The sequence below is a fragment of the Octodon degus genome, unplaced genomic scaffold (assembly GCF_000260255.1).
Source record: "Octodon degus isolate 3935 unplaced genomic scaffold, OctDeg1.0 scaffold00098, whole genome shotgun sequence".
Taxonomy (NCBI): domain Eukaryota; kingdom Metazoa; phylum Chordata; class Mammalia; order Rodentia; family Octodontidae; genus Octodon; species Octodon degus.
Window position 1 is genome coordinate 3,419,000 of NW_004524674.1, and position 23,626 is coordinate 3,442,625.

Sequence of the window (23,626 nt, forward strand, 5' to 3'; positions counted from 1 at the left end):
TTTTTTGCGGAACCAGGGGTTGAACTCAGGTCCTTGTGCTTGCCAGGGAAGCGCTTATTTCACTGAGCCATCTCCCCGGCCCCTAGATCATGAACTTTCATGAGAGACTTTTTATTATTGACTCAAATCATGATATGGTTTAGGTTTTCTATTTCTTCATGATTGAATCTTGACAGGTAGCACATGACAGGACTTTATCCCTTTCTTTCCATCTGCCAAAATTTCTCTGTAGGGCTGGCCAGATAGCTCAGCAGATTAAAGTGCCTGCTTAAGCAGATGCAGGGGCCGGGAGTTTTAATCCCCGGCCTGACATGCTGGACACACTGAAACAACAAATGAGATTGGGCATGGTGTTGCACGCCTATAATCCCAGCACTTGAGAGGCTGAAAAATAGGAAAGATAGCTACAAGTCTGATGTGTGTAGTGAGACCCTGTAGATGCTGTACTAAATACATCAAAAATTTAAAAAAAAAGAAAAATTCTATGCAAATCTCTAGGTGCTATTCAAATGTCACTTTCTCCAATATAAAATAAGATGCAACAGGGATGAAGCAGAGAGAGAGAGCCCTGTGTTACCTAACTTTCTCAGTGACACGTCTCTGCTGTGTTATCAAAACATTATGAATATGGATGCACTTTCACATTACTGTATCTTTTCATTTGACTTTCTTTCAACAAATACCTATTGTTCACATTTGTTCTATGACAACATTATGCTGGAGGTACCACCATCAGTTAAAATACCCTTTCTCCATGATGTCTATATTAAGAGATAGCATTTCTTTTTGCTACAATAGCTCCCATAAATGGTTCACATGCTTCAATTACAGGCATGACAGCATTGTATATCTCACTCAGTTACTTGGGTTAAAAATCTTTGGAATTATTTGACTCCTCTCTCTTGCATCCCGTACCTAGTGCATCAGCAAACCCTACTGGCCATTCTCCTGAACGTGCTCCTTCAAAGCAGCTCCAAAAATTGATTCCTCTGTCTGCAATACTCTTCCTACAGCTATGTCCACTATTTTATTCAAAAATTTGTACAAATGTCATTTTCTTAATAAGGCTACTCTGACCACCTTATTTAAAATCAGCCCCACCCTTTCTCTTTATCTTGTTCTACTTTTTCCTCTGGGTCACTTAAAAACTAACAAGCCATATCATTTGCTTATTTCATGTTTTGCTTATTTTCTCTCCCACATTAAGGCAGATTTGTTATCTTTTTGCAAATTGACATATTCTAACTACCTAGAATAATGTCTTGCAAATAGCATACATTTGTGCTAGCAAAGTAAGGATTTGTATATCTGTCAGTGGTGTTATCTAAATGATGACTAAATGATTCACTACCTAGGAAAGGGGACTGGGTTTTTGTATTTCCTATAGCCTATGACACTTGGCATAGTCTAGGCACCCAAGTGTTTGGTAAATGAGTAATAACACCTTTTTTTAAATCAAAAGACACAAATGTAAAACAACTGACATCATGCAGAACTTGTATGATTATAGAGAATCCACCCTTTTATATTGTTGCCAAGTATGTAAATTATATACTTTTGAAGGTAAGTGTTCTTAAATTCATCAGTATTACAGAATTAAAAGCAAAAGTTCTTCAAAAACATGAACGAGGGGCCTGGAGAAATAGCTCAGCAGACTAAGCCCCTGCTTAGGCAAGTGCAGGGACTAGGGTTCAATCTCCCACACCACATGCCACACCAGACCTACACCTGGGAAAAGCTGAGCCCACCACCGAAACCAGTGAGACTGGGCATGGTGGGGGATGCCTATAATCCCAGCACTGGGGAGGCTGAAAACAGGAGGATCACTAACAGTCCCAGCAGCATAGTGAGACCCTGTACCAAATTCATAAAAAAACAAAACATGTACAAAGACATCCATTATACTACTGCATATAAAATGAAAAAACTGAAAGCAATCTACTTATACAACAACAGAAAAATAAAAACATGTATAATACCCGCATGTGGTAGAACATTCTGTAATAAGAAGGTAGCAGATCTGCAATACTAACATGGACAGTGGTCTATAGGCCCTATAGCAGATGACCTATATTTTAGTCTTCACTCCCCTACTTCACTACTTGTGTAACCTTGGCATGTTTCTTTAACTTTTCTGTGCTGCAGTTTCCTCATCAATGAAAAGCAGTAATATTACTGATGTTAAAATTTCCTAAAATACTGTTTGCAATGTTTATAGCTCATTATATGTATATATAATTATTTACAAGTATGTACTGATAGCTAACATTTGTTAATTGATAGGCAAGCTGCAGACCTATGTAAATAAATCATGTCTATTTCAGGAGTAAAAGGTATATCTATGTAACTACAGAAAACAGGTAACCTCTGGGAAATGAAAGAAAGCATATTTCTACTTAAGAGCGTAAAAGTTATGCTCAAGGGGCCGGGGAGATGGCTCAGTGGAATAAGCGCTTCCCTGGCATGCACAAGGGCCTGAGTTCAATCCCTGGTTCCGCCAAAAAAAAAAAATTACACTCATACATTCATGCATACATAAGAGCATAAAAGTTATAGGTATTAATCAGATACCATGTGATGTTCTGATACATTGTAAAATGCTTAAACTTAATCTATCTCATCTCTAGCCCTTTTTATTGAGACACAGAGTTGCTAAATTGCCCAGGTGGGATTACAGGTGGGCATCCACCTTAAAATATCTTTTTTAATGGAGAAATTATAGAGGACATCAGATAAATTAAAAATTAAATTTTAGTAATTACTTCTAAGACACAACAAAAGTTAATTAAAAATAAAATGTGAAGATTTCTTTTTTTTTGTGAAGATTTCTATAGGATCTTTGAATTCTCAAAAAAAACCAACTGAAATTGATTTTAAATTATCATGATTCTAAATGAGTAAAATAAGATGCATAATCCAAAAACCAAAACTTTTTCAAGAATTTACAAAATAAGGAACTAAAGAGAATTTCTAAAAATGACATTTCATCCTATTAATTCACATACAAATCTAGTATTTCCTTTTTTTTTTTTTTTTTCAGTATTTCCTTTACCATATCTTCATGAAAATCAATGGAAGATTGGTCAAAGAAGACAATGTCCTTTAGACAACTGTTTCTAAAATACAATAAAATCAAGATATGGGGGGCCGGGGAGATGGCTCAGTAGAATAAGCGCTTGCCTGGCAAGCCCAAGTGTCTGAGTTCAATCCCCGGTTCCGCAAAAAAAAATCAAGATATGCTCAGAGACTAAGCACTGTCAGCTTGATACAAAAAAAAAAAATGTACAATAGTTTTTTTAATCAACAGGACTAGGAAATCCAATATGCTTAAAACTAAAGTGCTCAACATACGCTCAAATAGAAAAATTAATTCCCCAATATGAACAGCCTATCTCCAATGCAAAGCACTCAACACTCTGAATTCTCTCCCTTTCATGATCAATAGCTGTGGCTGCCCATGTATTACATTAACTTTAAATACTGCAATCCGTACAATCTGAATCTCATTCTATAGTCACAAGATTTGAAATACAGGAAATAAACCTACACTAAGGATAGAAACAATACAAGATTTCCCAAAGCTAATGTTTTCCTACCCTCTTTCAAGTGCTTAGTCACTTCTGCCTATTTACAAGTAAGACCATTTCACATCCTGAAAGAGGGAGGGAAGTCAGATTCCAGACTCCTGTCACCTGAGCTACCCTAGACATTTGTTTCCATGCAACTGAAGAGAAGACAAGCTAGGCAGCCACCTCAGATCAGAAACATAAGTTACTCAACTTTTCTCTGTTGCCTCTGTCTGCAGTAACATTGAGGGTTTGTGAATAGCAAAGTTTATTTTTTCCAGACACCAAATTCAAAAGGTGAGAATTAAAATGTAGTCCGAAAACACCTCAGTTTCCTTTCTGAGAGCCCACCAGAAATATCTTCCTTTTCTACTGTAATAGAAAAAACCTGGGCATCTCCCCTTAAGCAACTAACAAAACCCCAAACTAGAGGCTTCCCACTGCACTTCTGGAGGTGCAAAAGCCTTACAATCTGATAACATTGTTTCCAGATCCCCAGAGGTAAAAACAAACAAGTTTTCAAAAGAAGGTTATTTCAAGAGATTACCTCAGCAAAAGCAAGTTTTCAAGTACCTGCAGAGCCAAGGCCCTATCCCAAGATTCTACTCACCCTTAAAGATAAGCACAAAAAGCTACCTACAAAAATAAACCTGAAAGAACTCCCTCAAGTAGATACAAATAGGGCCTTGCAAAGACAATGCATATTTTTTTCCAAACAAAACTGAGTAGTAAATTCTGGAACAGTGTGGCCTATCTCGGAAACAAAGCTTAGTTCAGTTTTCAGAAAGTCATGAACGCTTTAAACAATGTACTTGAATTATTTAGGACAGAACTCTTTTTTCCTTCCAAGAACATAAATGCTACTAAAAACACGATGGAGCCGGTCCTGGTGATGCACGCCTGTAATCCCAGCACTCAGGAGACTGAGGCAGACAGACTGTTTAAATTTGAGACCAACCTCAAGAGAGGGCTGCATAGTAAGCTCAAAGCCAGCCTGAACTACCTGGCAAGACAGTCTCCCAAAAAAAAAAAAAAAAACACGATTGGGCAAGCACCTGAGTAACTGCTACTAACAAGGATGAGGCAGGAAGACCCCTGGGGCCCAGTTGCTGAGCCCCTGCAAGTGTTAGACCTCCACCTCTTAAAAATATAAACAATTACAAAAGACACTTATTCGATTTCAGCAGTCTCCAAACACCATTCTCATTACTCCTAACACTCAAGCCATCACTTTGTATGTATGAGTGCTGCCATCTTTACAGATAAAAAGGCATGAATTATCCTGAATGAAAATTCTGAGGCTAAGAACTGTGCCCACAGCGTGTCAGAGAAAGATCTCAGGCCTCAACACTTACCATTAAGTGACACTGACACTGATCTCAACTAGTTTTATGTCACAAAAGTGGGTGCAAAGAGCATTCGAGCATGGACTGGGGAGGGCGGGGTGAGAGCACATCACCAACGCAACGAAAGATTTTTCTTAAACCAATATAGCACATGTTCCCAATTTCCACCTTCCCCACCGGCAGAACCCACGTGCCAGTCGCACAGCTGCCCACAGAGGCTCCCTCCCCACGCCCTTCCCTATGCCGGCAGCCACGCCGGGCAGCCGGCGCCTCCCGCCCCCTCCCCAGGGCCGCAGCCCAGGCGGGCAGGGCGCCCGCGCGCGCTCGCGCCTCCGCCCGGCGGGGTCACCCCCAGAGACTGAGCGCCCTCTTCCCGCCGCCCGCCCCGAGGTCCCCCCACGACGCCAGCGCCTGGCAGGCCGCGTCCGCCGCGCCTGCCATGGTGGGCGCCTCACCGTCAGGCTGGGAAGCCGGGCCCGGCTGCGCCATGGCCAGGCAGCCTGCCACGGGGAGTGGAGTTGGGCTGCCGCAGGCTCAGCTGGCGGAAAAGGCGTCGACCAAGTCGCCGCCGCCGCTGCCCAGGGAGGAACCGCTAAGGCAGGAGCCGCGGGCGCCGCCACAGCCGCGGGCAGAGACGGACCCGAGCGCCGACCTCCGCCTCCTCATCCTGACAGCGGGAAATAAGCAGTGCGCAGGCGCAAGGGGAATAGGGAGGCACGTGACGTTAGCCTGAGGGGAGGGGCGTGGCTTCGCGAGGGTCGGGGACGCGCGGCGGGAGGGGAGGCGTCGGGAAAGGAGGCTGGCTGCCCGGGCGCGCGAGGGAGGTTGAATGGGGAGGAAGGGGTGGGCGCGCCCGGGTGGCGGCGCGAGCGCTCGGGCCTCCCGGAGACTCTGTCTTCTCACAGAGCTAAAACATAAGTTAATAAATACATAGGGACAAAATAGGAGACCTGATGGTAGAATGTGAATCCATCCTGTGTGACTTTGCTTCCCTTCTCTAGCTGTGTGACTTTGGGAGAGTCATTTAACCTCTTGGAACCTTCATTAGTACAATGCCTAATAAAATTACGTATTAAGCAGAGTAAAGGAGAAAGAACTGTTCCGACGGAACTGAGCCTGGACCCCTGATATTCTGATCAGCGTACTTTCCATGAAGCAAATATGTCTGACTTTTATGTGGCAGGCACAGTGATAGCTACAGAAGATTCAGCAAGATGCAGTGTCTGCAGTCTACTGGAAAGGAGAAATAATATGCGGGAAATACGGCCTTTACCTGGGCAAGAGAGACCTGTGTTTTAAGAACTCTTCGCACACACTCCACTACTACCGGCTGCTGCACCTCTACCTCAGAGCAAGAGGTCCACAGTCTTGCTACTTCAGGACAAGTCTTGGGCACCGGTGACCCCAGAATGTTTTCCTCATTGGCTGAAGCTGTGGCCTCTTTTCCAGGTTCATCCACCCTGGGGCAGTCTGGGCAGTCTTGCCCAAAGTGTCAAAGGACAGTCTGCATTTTGGAGAGGTGGCACAGCACTTGAACATTTTACCTTCCGTGCCCACAGATCCTTGGTGGTACAGAGCAAAGATAAGAAAAGAAGACAGGAAAAAAAAAAAAAGAAAGAAAAGAAGACAGGTGAGGGCTGGTGAGATAGTTCAGTGGTCTAAGAACAAGCTTAGCAAATCACAGGGACTGTGGTTCAATCCCCCAGCATCACATGCCAGCCAGCCCCCGCCCCCTGGTGGGCTGAACTAGCTACACACACACAAAATAAATAAATAAATAAATAATAAAATAAAATAAATAAATAATAGTTTAAAAAAAATAAAAATAAAAAAGAAGACAGGTGAGCAAGGCCAGTAGTCCCTCCAGGACCTAAACTCCCCTCATCTACTTACTCAAGTGCATGTATCACAGGATTCCAAGATCTCTAAATTCAGATCTTTTCTTCAGGCTCATTAAAGATGTATATTTGCCAAAGAAGCATAGACTATATTAAGCTTAGCAATTAGTTGGAGTGGTTTATACTTTTCAGTATGACATCTATGTGTACTTTTGCCCCAGGTCCCTCTAACTTTAGGGGAAAGATTATATTTAGACTTGAATTTTGAGCATGCAGTGTCATCAAATGGCTGGTGTCCCTATGAGAGAATGAGCAGAGGTCCTCCCTCCCCCATACACAGGCCCTCCTAGATGACGAAATCCATAGTCAGCGGGGAGACCTTTGGCCAGGCTAGGACTGCCCAGTCTGTTGTCCTGTGATGACTAACAGGAGGTGGGGCCATAAAGATAGCAGATGTTGATGTCCTCCACAGAAGGGGCTCTCCCCATCAAGCAGGTGGCACATTAAAGATGTGCCACCTGATAAAGTCCCTTGATAATGGGACTGGAAGCTGGGTCCTCAAAATGACCACCACTCAGAAATTATGGGCATCTGTTCAGGACGCCCAGAGCTTCCCTCTCAAGGGTTGAAAAGCCAAAGTCAAACTCAGACACCTCGTGCTATTCAAAGCCTTTATTAGTGTAAATGAAGTGATTATTGTGCTCTGAAGGAAATTGAGACATAAGACATGAAATAATTATTGTAGATTGTACCTGAGAAGACGCCTACAAAAGTATTCATAGCAGCATAGTTCATAATACAATACCCAATGTTCATCATAGCAAAATGCATTCAAGCTTTTTTAGTTATATATTCTAAGATTATACCAGAAGAGACACATGAAAATGGCCAGGTATAGGAGTATTATTTGTTGAGGTGAAGATTTGCCAAGAAGAAAATATAGTTCTACTTTTGCTTTAGATCTCACATGCCTATTTGGTGTCAAAGTGCAAGTAACAAGTAGATAGTTAAATGTATACTTCTAGAGCTCAGACACAGGAATATGAATTTGAAATTCAGTAGTGTTTGGATGATACTCATAGTGAATAGTTCAGAATCTATAAAATAAAAAACAAAACCAAAAATTTAATGGAAAAGTGGGCAAAGGCTTTTTGTTTGTTTGTTTGTTTGTTTTGTTTTTTGTTTTTGAGATAAGGTCTCCCTATGTAGTTCAGGCTGGTCTTGAACTCACTACTTCAGGTTGAACTCATTAATAGTTTAGGCTCCTCCTGCCTCAGTGTCTGGAGTGCTGGAATTGCAGGCATACTCCACCCCACCTGAACTACCTACTTTTAAAATGTCAAGGACATTTTATAAAGCTTCAAAACCATTTATCAGAAGGTGTTGAATTGTCACTGAAAACAACTTAAACTGAAACCACAGTACACTGATAGAATGTATCTCTCCTATGGATTAATAATAACCAAAGGTGGCAGCCTACTCTATTAATGAAGGTGTGTGGAAAATAAGTACTAGTTTACATTACTGTTTAGAAGTACAAAGTGGAACAAATGATATATCAGGAATGTTGGGAAATATTAAACAAATTTGTATATTTATATTATTTATTATTTGATCCAGTAATCTCTTTCATAAAAAGTTATCCTGAGGATACATCTACATAAATTGAAACAACTGCACAATAACTGACACTATTTTTCATAGCAAAATGTTAGAAATAACCAAGTGTTATAAGAAATTTGTCGAATTAAAGATAATATAGTTACAGAAATGAATACCAGGTAACCATAAAGAGAAAGAAGTTTTATGTACTAATATCAAGTGAATGTCACAATAAACTCAAAAGTCAGAGCTCAAAAGGTATATATAGGGGTCAGGGATATAACTGAGTGGCATAGCACCTGCCTGGCAAGGTGCTGAGTTTGATTCCTGGTACCAAAAAAAAAAAAAAAAAAAAAAAATAGATAAAGGTGTTATAAGGGGCTGGTGAGATGGCTCAGTGGTCTAAAGCACCTACTTAGAACAAGCTAAGCTAAGCAAAACACAGGGACCGCGGTTCAATCCCCCAGCACCACATGCCAGCCAGCCCTGCCCCCTGGTGGGCTGAGCTGGCCACACACACAAAATGAATGGATAAATAAATAAATAATTCTTTAAAAAAAAAAAAAAAAGGTGTTATAAAAATTAGGAAATACAGAATAAACAACCCTGCTGGGAGATAGCTCAGTGTCATAAGCACCTGCCTGGCAAATATGCAAGGTCCTGAGTTCGATCCCTAGTACAAAAAACAAAACAAAACAAAGAAAAAAAAATGAATAAAAAACCTTCTTTCTTTTTTTTTTTTTAAATAATATACAGTATAATATTGTCTCAGTTACTCTTCTTTCATTGCTGGGACAAATACCCAACACTCAAAATGAGGGAAGGAAAGGTTTATTTAGCTCACAGTTACTGGAGGTTTCAGTCCATACTCAGCTGGCTCCAAAGCAGAGCAGCACATGGGAGAGGGCAACCTTCCTTGATCTTGGCAAAGAGCAGGAGAGGGAAGGGAGGGGCTGCAGCTCAGGCATCTAGCCAGCCTCTTAACCCTCCTCACATTGTAATGCAAATCACCTGCTCCAGGGCAGGTACACCATCCACACCCACAATAATCCGTCACAAACTCCAAGAACCGTCCCTTGACTGCATGAGGCTTTGGGGGGGAACACCTATATACAAACCATAATATATATGGAATTGAATTATATATATATGGAATTATATATATATGGAATTATATATGGAATTATATATATATGGAATTATATATAATATGGAATTATATATACATGGAATTATCTATTTCTCCCCCTCAAAATTTTTTTTAATGTATTTAGTACAGGGTCTTCAGGGTCCCACTACACAGATTGAACTTGTAGTGATTCTCCTGTTTTTTTCCAAGAGCTGGGATTGCACGCACAGGCCATCACGCTGGTCCCAATTGCTGTCTCAGCATGCCCCAGGAGTGTGACGGGTAGATGGAACCCTGGTTCTTGCATCTGCCTAAGCAGGTACTTTAATTCATTGAGCTCTCTGGCTGCCCCTCCCCCTCAATGTTGAAGGTCGTAAATTTTGAGACTCTGTGCCAGAAAGCAAATAACTGCTCAAAGACTGTTGGGAAATGTCAAAACAATACAGAAGTAAGCTTGCCCTGGGTCTGTTGGCCAAGTTAGTGCCAATTTGAGCATAAAATGAATAACTATGATGATGGATTATTGTAATAGATTAAATTAAAAATTACCATCTGTATTAGTCCATAGTAATACTAAAATGACAAGAAACAAAATAAATGAAAATCTCTTTCTTTATAGAATACCTGCTAATAATAACAGAAACAATGATGGATTAAAAAGAATAAAATAAGGCCAGGGATATAGCTCAGCAGCACAGGGCTTGCCTGGCAGTTTGATTTTAAAATAAATAAATAAATAAATAATCATTCTAGGGCTGGGGAAATGACTCAGTAGAAAAAGCGCTTCCCTGGCAAGCACAAGGGTCTGAGTTCAATCCCTGGTTCTGCCCATAAATAAATAAATAAATAAATAAATAAATAAATAAATATCATTCTATAATACCAAGTGTTATAGTGGAGGCAAAGATCAGTAATGGATGCTAAGATATCACAAAAAAATATTTTTTGGCAGTAGAGTATCATAAAATCGCCAAGTAACATCATGCAGATAACTTATTACATGCCTCCAAAGGGGACAGATACAGCTTTACAGTGGAGAGGTGCAGCAGTCTCCGCTTAACTAAGTGATCAGACTTGGGCACTAGCAAGAAGGACAACCTGGCAGGAAGGGCCTTCTGATGAAATTTCACTGAAAACCACAATATTATCAGGCAGGTGGCACACACCTGTAATCCTACTATTTGGAAAGGTGAGGAAGGAAGAACTCATGTGCAAGCACAAGCACAGCCCGCACAATTTAGAAAGACCCAATCTCAAAAAACAAACAAATAAGGGGCAGGGGAGATGGCTCAGTAGAATAAGCGGGGCCTGAGTTCAATCCCTGGTTCCAGGGGGAGGAAAAGAAAAAAAAAAAAAAAGTATATATATGGCTGGGGATATAGCTTAGCAGCTTCAGTGCCTGCCTGGCAAACACAAGGTCTGGAATTAGAGCCCTAGTACCACACACACACATACACACACACACCCTTAATTAATATTACTTGTGAAATTTTCCCTGCAAAAATGGACACAAAGAATAATCAGAAAAAATCTATAATACAGTTTCTTAACCTTGGTACTACTAAATATTTTGTCTTATTTTGGGGTTTTTTGTTCTGTTTTGTTTTTATCTTTTTGAGACATGGTCTTACTACACAGTTCAGGCTGGCCTTGAGCTCACTTTGTAGCCCAGTCTGGTTTTCTGGTTTTTTGTTTTTTGGTGGAAGCCTGGATTGAACTCAGACCCTTGTGCTTCCCAGGGAAATGCCTATTCTACTGAGCCATCCCACCTCCATCCCCACCCCAGGCTGGTCTTAAATTCACAACAGTTCTCCAGCTTCAGCCTCCCAGTGCTGGGATTATGGGTGTGTGCCACCATGCCTGGCTTGCTTTTGCTGTTTTGTTTTGAGGTTGGATCTTGCTATTTTAGGCTGGCCTTGAATTCACAGAAATCCTCTTCCTCAACCTCCCAAGTGCTAGGATTACTAGTGTACACCACCACACCCAGCTTGACATTTTTTAGAAAACAATCTTAATTAGCATTATTTTCAGTTTTGTAATAAGACAATGCTTTAAACCATAAAATAACATGAGTGTTCAAATGGACTGAATAGAAAATTTTATTTTATTTTATTTTATTTTATTTTATTTATTTATTTATTTATTTATTTATTTATTTTGCAGTGCTGGGGATTGAACTCAGGCCCTTGCGCTTGCCAGGTGTGCTAGTTGATACATTGTGTCAACTGGGCTGAATCAGCTCCGGCAGTTCTCAGCATGGGGGCCTGGCCGTGCAGGTGGGCAGGAAGCTGCCCCGTCTGGTTTCCTCCCCTCCCACCCAGCTTCAGTGGAGAAATCTCAGTCTTTGGAGGAGCTTGATCTTGCAGCCGCGCCACTTTGGAGGAGCTCCAGTCTTCGCAGCCAGCGCAGAAGGAAGAGAGAGGCTTGATGGACGCCGCTGCAGCTGCTGCTCCTCCTCTGCTCTTCATTGTTTTCTGCCGCATGAACTGCTGTTGTTTGCCTTGGAGCCAGGGGAATATGGACTGAACCCTCCATAAACTGTGAGCTAAATAAACCTTTCCTTCCTTCATTTTGAGGGTCGGATATTTGTCCCAGCAACGAGTAAAAAGTAACTTAAGACACCAGGGAAGTGTTTATTCCACTGAGCCATCTCCCCGGTCCCCAGAAAATTTTGATTTTATAAGCAAAGAAAGGCTAAAAAAGTAAAAACAAAAGGGTCATTTAAAACTTATTTTCATTGTTAATATGGAGACAGGGAAACAATAAATAACTGATTGGTTAATATCAGATTATTTCTGGTTACTTCTTTGGGGTGAGGATTAAAGCAGAGGAAACTTCATTACCTGCCAACTGAAACTAGTCTGTTTGGGAAATGTGGTTATCACTATAATCCTGATTTCAAGGAGGGCCAGATAAACAGCTTACTTTTATCTTTGAACTTTAGTGAGAGTGACCCTGTTTTGATTCTTCACCTGATCTATTGGGGCCTACTGTCAGAGCTTAGCACAAAAAAAGAGCCCATGTAATTTTACTTAACAATTCCACTCTTTGGCATCAAGGCAAATTTAGGGCCTCAGGGCTTATTCCAAGGTAACAGCATCTTCATGATCAGACATGAGTTGTTATTGTTCCAGCCAGAAGCCACCCTTTGGTGTTCCCTAATGACATTTGGGGCAGGGTAGTTCTTTGTTGTGGGGACTGTCCTGTGCATGGTAAAACATTTAGCAGCATCCCCGACCTCTTCCCACTAGATGCCAGTAGCATCATCCTAATTGTGACAACCAAAAGAAAAAAAAATTCTGTAGACATTGCTAAATGTCCCCTAGGGGGCAAAAGCACTGTTGTTGTGAGCCACTGGTCTGCCATGCATTTAACAAGAGTAACAGCTTCAAGTAAAGCCAGTGTAATGAAGACAAATCCAGCTAAACAGGCAAGGAGGTTGTTTATTCTACAATAAAAGGATAGAGGTACAAATTCTGTATAATGAGTGTTATCATTATGTATATCTGAGTTATACCAATTTAAAAAAAGGAAAAGAGGAAGTGAAGGCCAAAAAAAAAAAAAAAAAAAAAAAAAAAAAAAAGAACAGTGATCAAATATAATGGTAAGAACTAGGTGTGGTGGTGCATGTCTGTAATCCCAGCACTTGGTTTTTTTGTTTTTTGGGTTTTTTTTTTTTGCGGAACCGGGCATTGAACTCAGGCCCTTGTGCTTGCCAGGGAAGCGCTTATTCCACAAGACAATAACTACAACAACAACAAAAAAGGCCAAATGTGGGGGCCAGCCAGATAGCTCAGCAGATTAAAGCACCAGCTTAGGCAGACACAGGGACCTGAGTTTGATCATGGGAATGATGTGTAGGCCCTGCCCTCAGGGTGCACTGAGATGGTGATTGAGACTGGGCATGGTGGCACACGCCTGTAATCCCAGCGCCTGGGAGGCTGAAAACAGGAGGATCACTGTGAGTCTGATCTGTGTAGTGAGACCCTGCAGACCCTGTAGTAAATACATTAAAAAAAAAAAAAGACCAAATGTAATGTATAAATCCTAACCAAGTCTTGAATTTAAAAGAAAAACTTCTAAAAAGATGTATTTTGGAGATCTAGGAAAATCTGAATGTGGACCTCATGTTAAACAATATTAATTTGCTGATAATTTTTCTTTTCCTTTTTCATGGTAATATTTTCTTTGTTGTGAGGCAGGAGCTCATGATGCAGTTTAGACTGACTTTGAACTCACTATATAACCTAGACTGACCTTAAACTCACAGTGATCCTCCTGCCTCAGCCTCTCAGGTCCTGGGATTATAGGTACATGTCACCACACCTGGTTTTACACATGCTTTATTGCTGAGCTACATCCCAAGCCTTATTTTAATTTTATTAGATGTAATGATAGTATTAAAGATTTAGAAAATCTTTAATCTTGGAATGCACATGCTAAAGTATTCAAGGAGGAATGTATTATAGTAACTAAAATTTGCATTCCAGTTGTCTAGCAAAAAATAAAATGAGTAAGCTAGTGAGGGGTATATTTTTATGTTGGCAAAATGTTACCAATTGATAAATTTCACTGATGACTATATGATTTCACAGCTGCTATTCTTCCAACTTTTTTTTTTTTTGGACCTGGGGATTGAACTCAGGCCCTTGTGCTTGTCAGGGAAGCGCTTATTCCACTGAGCCATCTCCCCAGCCCCTCCTCCAACTTTTAAGGAAGATTAAAATTTTTCAAAATAAGAACTTGAAGGGTATTTGGTAAAGTATATGGAGAAAAAAATTAAGACCCTTAGACCTCAAAAATCACTGTGAAAGAATAGAAAAAAAGGAGAGAAGGTGACTGAGGCCAGAGTCTGAGAAAGCCAGAAAGATTCAAAAGGAGGAGGGAAGAGGGACCAGGAAACCACAGGATCTCCAAAAGAACCTGTTTGAAAAAAGCCTAAGTGTCCAATAGTCTCAAATGCTGCTCGGTCCAACAAGATGCCAACAGAAAAACCAAACAAGCAAACGTTGGCTGAAGCAAGACCTATGTATGTCCTTAGTGACCTTGGGTGAATAGTGAGAACAAGAACCACATTTTACTCATTTAAGGACAAGCTGAAGATGATCGAGAGTGTAAATAAGAAGAAATAACTCAAATAATGAGACTTATTGGGAAAGAGAATAGGGGGTCAGGAGTTGGAAGAGGGAATGGGTTCAAAGCAAGTTTCTGTTTTGTTTTGTCTATGTTTTTGAATATAAGTAACATTAAGTCATGTGCCTATACCAGGGGAATGCTCCAAGAGAACATGATTGAGAAAGCCAGGCATGGTGGTGCACACCTATAATCCCAGCATTCAGGAGGCTGTGAGTTCAAGTCCAGCCTGAAATGCATAGTGAAACTCAAAAGTCTTCATGTATGTGAGAAGGGGTGGGATACAGAGAACCAATAGAAGGGCTGCATTGGTGGAAGGAGAAGATCATCTCCTCTGATTGCATTGGTTTTTGCCAGGCATCACTTACAAAGATGCCACTGAGATGACAGGAGAGATACTAGAGTGTTGAGGAGAGAAAAATAAGCAATACTATCCCAGCAAGTAAAAAATGTTGATTATTTTAAATTATTAGCAATAAAGAATACTTTTTTAAAAAACTTGGTACTTTTTTTTTTTTACATACATTTAGTGAGTGTGTGTATGTGTGTGTGTGTGTGTGTGGCCAGCTCAGCCCACCAGGGGGCGGGGCTGGCTGGCATGTGGTGCTGGGGGATTGAACCATGGTCCCTGTGCTTTGCTAAGCTTGTTCTAAGTAGGTGCTTTAGACCACTGAGCCATCTTGCCAGCCCAACTTGGTACTTTTTTAGTGTACCAGCAAAGTGGACAGAATAGTCTGACAGTGTTGCAGACTCCTTTCAGACCTGTGGCCATACACTGGTTTAGTCAGTGTCGTGGGGTGATTTTTCTCTTACAACACGTGCTTGTTTGGACACAGTACAAAATAAGAGGCCATCCTGAATTAGCCAGATATAATGAACTTTTATCATTTTATTGGCTGCTTGGAAGCTGAATCCTTTTTTTTTTAAAGTATCAGAACTCTTTTCCTGTAGTCCCTCTATCTGAATCGCTTTTCCCACCCTAACACCTGGATGAATGGCTTAGCCCTCCTCATCACACAGAAGCTAAAAACACCAGGTACTTTCTTTGTCAGTGTTCTTTGCAACTAGAGCTGAACACATGGGCTAAGTGCAGCCAATCAGAAGCAGAGTCCTCAATTTTGAATCCAGAGATGAGAAATAAACAGAAGCACCCTCACTAGCAATGATAAAGATGGTGGCATGAATGGCCACAGTGCCTCTGGTGGCCTCCCAGTCCCAGGACCACCAGCAATATCACTGTGGCATCTACCTATGCCTTTGGAATGGCAGCAGCGCTGTCCTCCTCAGATGATGAAATCTAGGATATGGTGTAAGTTGTCATTCTTAGCCTGAAACCTCCAACTTAGTTCTCCAGATCTCCCAGCAATTCCTTGATTGCCAATGTAAATACTTTATTATAAAATGATATGTGAATTACTATGACCATGGTGTTCATTTCAATTTAAATGCTCAGATTCAATTTCCTACAATAGTCATGTCCTGTAGCCTAAATAAGAAAATATAATTGGTCCTAATAAATATATTTTACAAGTTTTAGGACTATCTCCAACTTGTGGTTGAAGGTTGCATTCCTATGAGGTTAAACAAACACAAAAAACCTCTTGTGCCCTCACAGATGGCTATCTCGTGGAATCAATTTACTTCCTTCTCCTTGAATACCAGTAAATACAGGTTGAGAGGAACACTCATCACAGTGACAGGGAAGCAAACATGTACAGCTTAATCATGAATGAGATCTTTGGTGACACCTGGCTAGTCTCCCAGAGTGTTAACATTCTCTTCCTTCTGGGTAAGATAATTATAACTAGAACAATACTTGCATTCTCAAATAATTCTGGCAAAAATATATTTTCTTCTCCAGGCTCCTCAACAAGTATTATTATGACCAACTTTTTTTTTTTTTCTTCAGTGCTACAGATTCAACCTAGGGTCGTGAGCATACTGGGGAAGCACTCTATCATTGTTGGTTGGGTTTGTTTGTTTGTTTGTTTGCTCTCTCTTAAACCAAGCCTGGATTGGTTTTAAGTCTTTAATTTAGAGCCTACATTGCTACATTCAAAATTCCAGTTGTACTTTTTTTTTCTCATCCACTGCATTGAGTAGAGTAAGACCTTCAGATGATTATTAAATCAGAAGAGGTATGATGATTGTAGTTATTTTTTTAATTATGTAAGGCCTCTTTCTTCAATGACCAGTGTAAATCTGTTCTCCAGTGAAGAAGCTCTTAACAGTGAACTGTCAGAGAGAGTAAAGTAGGTGCAATCTAACATACATGTGTTATTATTTTACTTATTTTGACCCACCATTCTTTCTTCTTTTGCTTCTCAGATGCCCTATATTAGCTTTTTGTTGTGGTTGGTAGGTCGGTTCATTGGTTCACTGGTTGGTCACTTGGTTGTTGGATGTTTGAGCCAGGGTTGCCCTAGCTGGGTTGCCGAAATGGTCTCCCCCACCCCCAAGATGGTCTCGAACTCATGTGCTCCAGCAGTCCTCTCTCCTCAGCCTTCCCCATAGCTGGCACAGGCATGTACTACCCCCACAGAGAGGCATTAAATTTCACCGTTGTTCTTGTTAATCTGCATCTTGTAACGGATTAGTCTCCAGGTGAAGCTTGAAGTCACAAAGCTAATTAGTGACTGCCTCAGAATTTTGTGTAAAGTCTGAGTCTTTTTATTTTTTAAAACCCAAAGCTTTTAAAAATGTCTATGTTATACAAAAGTTCCTTATTCAAATATGAAAATGAATGGTTAAATCAGTCCTAGTGGCACATTCTTGCAATTACAGCGTTCTGAAAGGCTGAGGCAGGAGGACAAGTTTTGAGTCTAATCTGGGCAATTCAGCAAATTTATCAAAATCTTGTCTCAAAAATAAAAAAAAAAAAAAGCTCAAGATGTAGCTCAGTGTGAAGGCTCTCAGTTCACCCCTAAGAACTGTGGAGGAAAAAGGTGTTGAAATTGGACAATTAACTATGTCTTACAATTATATAATATATGCCTTAACAATTATATATTATGTATCTTAACAATTAACTATGAAATTGGACAATTAACTATGTCTTACTTGAGTCCTCCAGTAAGGAATTTGGACTTTTCTCTATGGAATTAAGGGTTGTTGGGTAGGTTTAGGCAGAAAAAGCAAAAATTCCATACTAGATGCTTCTTACGGACTGCATCAGACCTTTCTCCATACTAGAAATGAGAGGGGACAGCCGCCAGGGCTGTTTCCAGAAATCCACAAAATGAACCATAGACTTCTGTTTTTGTATTATATCTCAAAAGGCTGAAAATCTGTACATCCACTGTGGCTTCCATGTATTACACGGATTGGTACTGACATCCGAGTGTGTAGATCAAAACATTTCATGCAGTGCAGGGTACACAATGTGTCCCAATAGCAGAGGGAAAGGCCCCTCTGCAGATTGGGGTGGGATGTTTAGGGGCAACCATGATCTTTGATTCACCATATTGTGACACCTTGCAGTTTAAATGGGCCCAATTAAGCAGATTTTTCAGATTAGATTTTCAACGTACCACTAACTCAACTCTCAAACCTGGACTTGTGGCCTACAAACACATGCAGATTAAAGATAAACTAATAGAGCCAGCGCATGCCTCAAATAAAGAAATGGGAAACCTGATGTTTCAACTCCTACTAGAAAACCTTTATTGGTCATATTATGAGGCAAAAATAATGATAAGATAATCAAATCTGACCAAAATCTGTTGAGGGAGAGAGAGAAGAGGGATAAGAGAATCAATAGAGGAGGTTTGAAATACATATGTATACCACTGTTGTTTTTTAGTTTTCCTTTTTTTTTGGCAGGAGGATCTTTTTGAGACAGGTCTCGCTATACAATTCAGGCTGGCCTTGAGCTCACTTGTGCTCAGGATGGTCTCAAACTCACAGTCTGGGATTATATGCATGTGCCACCATGCCCAGCCTAGCATGAGCAATGTTAAACAAGTAATCATAATAACTAGTAAAGTATTAGAGGGGCCGGGAGATGGCTCAGTAGAATAAGCACTTGCCTAGCAAGTGCAAGGGCCTGAGTTCAATCCCCAGTTCTGCAAAAAAATGAAAAAGTAAAGTATCATTAGACACTTTGGGGTCAGGAGTGTAGCTCAACCATGGAGCTCATGCTCAGCATGAAGCCCTGGATTACATCCCCAGCAGTCACAACCACAACAGAAGATATTGCTGTTAATAATAGAAACTCCCAGGGCTGGGTGGGGATATAGCTCAACCGTATAAGCACCTTCCTGGAAAGCACGAGGTCCAGAGTTTCATCCTGGTTCAAAAAAAAAAAAAAGAATCTCCTAAATCAGGAGATTTTTCCAGACTTCTAGTGACTGAAAATTTATTAACGAATCCAGGACTATTGTTGATCCCATTACACAATACTCAATAAATATTTGCTCAAAAAATATGTGTTCTACAAATTAGTGAGTGAATGAATGAAAACAGGGAAGTGCTAACCTGCCCAGCCTTGCCTTACCTCATCCCAGCACCCAATACCCAGCTCACCCTAAGGCAACTTCGTATGGTTCTTAAAGATTCCTCCAGCCCTTCAGCCTCACTCTGGCTTGCCCCTCTCAGTTTATCCCCACCCATCCTTCAGTATTTGAGGCTAGCTGGAATCTCTTCCAGTAAACTTCCTTGACCTATCTTCTCCCTGATCAGGGCTGAATATGCCCTTAGAGCCCTTATTATGATATCTGTAATGTTTGTGCGTCTTTGAGTTTTAATCCCCTGAAGGCAGAATATAGGCCTCCAATCAGGATTCATTGAATATTTGTTTGTATGAATGAACAAAAGCATGAAAGAATGAAACATTTGGCCGGGGAGATGGCTCAGTGGAATAAGCGCTTCCCTGGAAAGCACAGGGGCCTGAGTTCAATCCCCGGCTCTGCAAAAAAAAAAAAAAAAAAAAGAATGAAACATTTGGGGAGAGTGCAAGGGGAGAGAGGAAAGAGGTGAAAAGAGAATTGAGATGTGTTACGCATGTGTACCACCTCCCCAAAATAGTCATTATGTACTACAAATATGCACAAATAAAAATTTTTTAAGTGTTTAAAAATGAATCAGTTGGATGGAGTGGGGTATTCAGGCACCAATTTACTGTTATCATGTCAGTAAAAAGCTCACTGCAGACTCTTCATTGAGTAGAATAAACATTGCAAAAATACGTAAAGCTTCTTTTTCTTTCTTTCTCTTTTTCTTCCTTTTTGGTGCTGGGGATTGAACCCAGGGTCTTCACACAGAGTTACAACTCTAGTCCTTTTTTGTGTTTGAAATAGTATCTCACTAAATCGTTAAATTGCCCATGCTGGGCTCAAACTTAGGATCCTCCTGCCTTAGCCTTGGGAGGGGGGAGGGTTACAGCTATGTGCCAACAAGCCTGGCTCTGCAAAATTCTTAATTGTGTTTGGTTTGGATTTGACTTCCTGCTTTTTTGTCTGATGTCTGCCTGCCTCTGTCTGTCTGTCTGTCTGTCTGTCTGTCTGTCTGTCTCTCTCTCTCTCTCTCTCTCTCTGCCATCTCACTTACCCTCCTCTCTCTCTCTCTCTCTCTCTCTCTCTCTCTCTCTCTCTCTTTTTTTTGTCTCCCATCAAAGGTCAACCACACTCTGAGGCATGCCCCAGGCAGTAAGGATCTAAATCTACAAGCACTGTGAAGGTACAAGTCTTGGTCTCTTGCCCTGAGCACACAGGAAGCCAGCCAGCCAGTTATATTTAGAGCTCTGTCACCTGAGGGGGTCATCCATTAATCAGGGCATAGTGGCAGCTGCAGCATTTTGGGAGTAAACTGAGGTGGGACAACAAAAGTGAGGAAGTCGGGTGGAAAACAGGTATTGACCCTAGGCTCATTTAAGAAATCAAAGGGCAAGATGAAAACATATGGCTTGTATTACTACACCTAGAGTTGGAAGACAGACAGAAGGAGGAACTAATTTCAGGGAGAAACCAGTTCCTGGCTTGTTAAGGGCAAAACCAAAGGTCCAGACATCAGCAGGAAGAGCCCTTAGCCCCTTGGGCCTTGTGCTGCCTTGCAGGCGGTGGGTGCAGGGTCAGGCTCCCAGGCCCTTTCCTGCTGGGGGAGCTGGAGCTAAGTGAGTGGCTCTTATACTGGCTGAGGTCAGCACAAAGCACTCTGATCACAGGACACCATTCACAGGGGAGAAATAAGAAAGGAGCCAATATAGCAGGATTTTTTTTTCCCCCTTCAAACCTTCAGAGGCCTTCTTTGCCCCAGATTTGCTTTATCATGAGACTGCCTTGGAAGCCAGAGAATGGGCCCTCGATGATTGTAGGTCCAGTTGCTTTTCCTTTTTAGATCTAAAATCCAGCTTCATCTTCCTGGTGGGACCCTTGGGAAGATCTCGATGCTTTGCCCCTCTGATCTATTCCTGATCTTGCCAATGCTGCTGGCTTTTCCAAGCAAATCCTGTCTGACATGTTTAGATACTTCTCCCTCCCTTAGGACTCATTTGAATCCCACCCTGGACTCACTTTTCCTTCTGACCTGAAATAAACTGCATATATTTAAAGACTACAATTTGAAAAGTTTGGGCGTAGCTACATATTCATAAAATCATCACAACAATCACAATAATGAACACATCCTTCACCTCCAAAAGTTTTCTCCCACCTTTTACAATCATCTCAACATCCCATTTTTCTCATGACCCCCAAACCATTTTCTACAACAACCATTGACTTGCTTTCTGTTACTATAAACCAGTTTGCATTTTTTGAAGTTTTTTGTTTTGTTTTGTTTTTATCTTTATATATATTTTTGTTTCATATATATCTGTGGATAAACATTTAGAGGGAGTTTTATGTTTGTTTGTTTTTTGAGACAGGTTCTCTCTAAATTGCCAAGGCTGATCTTGAACTTGTGATCCCCCTGCCTCACCTTCCCAAGTATCTGAATTATAGGTGTATATCCCTATACCCAGCTTGTTTCCAGTTTTTTATTCTTTGGTGAAAGATCTATTCAAATATTTTCACCATTTTTAATTGCATTGATATTTATTTATTTAATCTTTTTTTCAGACAAGATTTTGTTTCATAGCCCAGACTGTCCTTGAACTCATGATCCTCCTGCCTCTACCTCCTGAGTACTGGGATTATAGATGTGTACTACCACGCAGGGTTATAGACAAGCTATAGACTGTTTTCTCCACTCCCTTACTTCTCCAGATATATATATATATATATATATATATATATTTATATATATATATGCTAAGCAAGCAGAATACTACTGAGCCACTTTCGCAGCCCTGTTTTTTTAGTGTTACTTTATTTTTATTTTTTTGTCTTCTTGCAGTTCAGGCTGGCCTTCGACTCACTTTGTAGTCCAAGATGGTCTGCCTCAGCCTCCAGAGTGCTGGGATTACAGTGTGTGCCACCATGCACAACTATCACTACATTTTAAGAGTCCTTTTCTGCCCAAAGAAAAAAATTAAAAACCCAAAACAAATTTACTTTGCTCAAGACTTTATTAGAGGGGCTGGGAAGATGGCTCAGTGGTCTAAGGCACCTACTTAGAACAAGCTTAGCAAAGCACAGAGACCGCGGTTCAATCCCCCAGCACCACATGCCAGCCAGCCCCGCCCCCTGGTGGGCTGAGCTGGCCAAACACACACACACACATAAATAAATAAAATTAAAAAAAAAAAAGACTTTATTAGATATACAATTTGCAAGTCTTGTTTCTTAGGTCATGGCTTGCCTTTATGTTCTCTTAACTGTGTCTCCCAAAGAAAAGTTTCTAACTTAAACCAGTTCTGGTGGCATATGCCTATAACCCCAGAACTCCAGAGACTGACACAGGTTTGAGGTCAGCCTAGATAATAGAGTAAGTTCAAGTTTCCGATATAGATGAGGCCCAATATGCTGAATTGTAGCTTTTATGGATAGTGTTTTTGATAATGTCTCTATGAAATCTTTGCTAAACCAACAGTCAGAAGGATTTTTCTCCCACAGTTTCTTTTAGAAATTTTATAGTTTTAAGTTTTACAGTTAATCTTTAGTTCTATGAGCCATTTTCAGTTTTCAAAAAATTTGTTCATTTTGTTTCTTGATATACATGTTTTGTGATTTCAACACTATTTGTTGAATGCTACTTCTTTTTGACTGAGTTACCTGACCATATATGTGTAGGTCTATTTCTGTTCCATTGACCTACTTAAAAAATATAAAAACTATCTTTTCTCCAGTGAGTTGCCTGACATGTTTATTGAAAATCATTTGATCATATGTGTAGATCTTTTTCTTGACTTATTCCTTCCACTGATATATTTGTGTTTATTCATACCGATTAACACATAGTTTTTTTATTATTGTAGTTTTGTCTTGAATCAAGTAGTTCTAAGGTCTCCAACATTGTTGTCTTGAATGTTATTTTGGTCACTTTATCTCCTTTGTATTTCAACATGAATTTTAAAATCAGTTCACACTACTAAATAAAAACCCACTGGCGGGCCAGCGAGATAGCTCAACAGACTAAAGCACCTGCTTAGGCAAGCTTAGGCAAGCTCAGGGACTGGGGTTCAAACCCTGACGTCATATGCTGCACCAGCCCTACCTCCAGGGAGGGCTGAGCCAGCCACAAACAACAACCAAAAAGAGAAGGCCGGGGATATAGCTCAGTGGCATAAGCGCCTGCCTGGCAAGTGTAAGGACCTGAGTTGGATCCCTGGTACAGCCCCCCCCAAAAAAACCACTGGGATTTTGAATGGACCCAAGTTGATTATGAAGACCAGTTTGGGGGAGAAACAATATCTTACCATCTTCTAATCTCTAGCAGTAAAAATGAAGTGTCTTTTTACCACAGTCAACACAGACGTGGGGCTGGTGAGATGGCTCAGTGGTCTAAAGCACCTACTTAGAACAAGCTAAGCTACGCAAGGCACAGGGACCGCGGTTCAATCCCCCAGCACCACATGCCAGCCAGCCCCGCCCCCTGGAGGGCTGAGCTGGCCACACACACACACACACACACACA

At 40.9% G+C, this 23,626-nt stretch overlaps 1 protein-coding gene across 1 annotated transcript in view; it reads right to left on the minus strand.

Annotated features, from left to right (window-relative positions):
• Rabep1 (rabaptin, RAB GTPase binding effector protein 1) overlaps positions 1 to 5,605 on the minus strand; it is a 170,120-nt gene extending 164,515 nt beyond the window's left edge. Inside the window, exon 1 of the mRNA XM_004638319.2 lies at positions 5,368 to 5,605. Within this exon, the coding sequence (XP_004638376.1) occupies positions 5,368 to 5,401 (34 nt within the window). The 5' untranslated portion in view covers positions 5,402 to 5,605. The remainder of the gene's footprint in view (positions 1 to 5,367) is intronic.
• Positions 5,606 to 23,626: the final 18,021 nt, after the last annotated feature.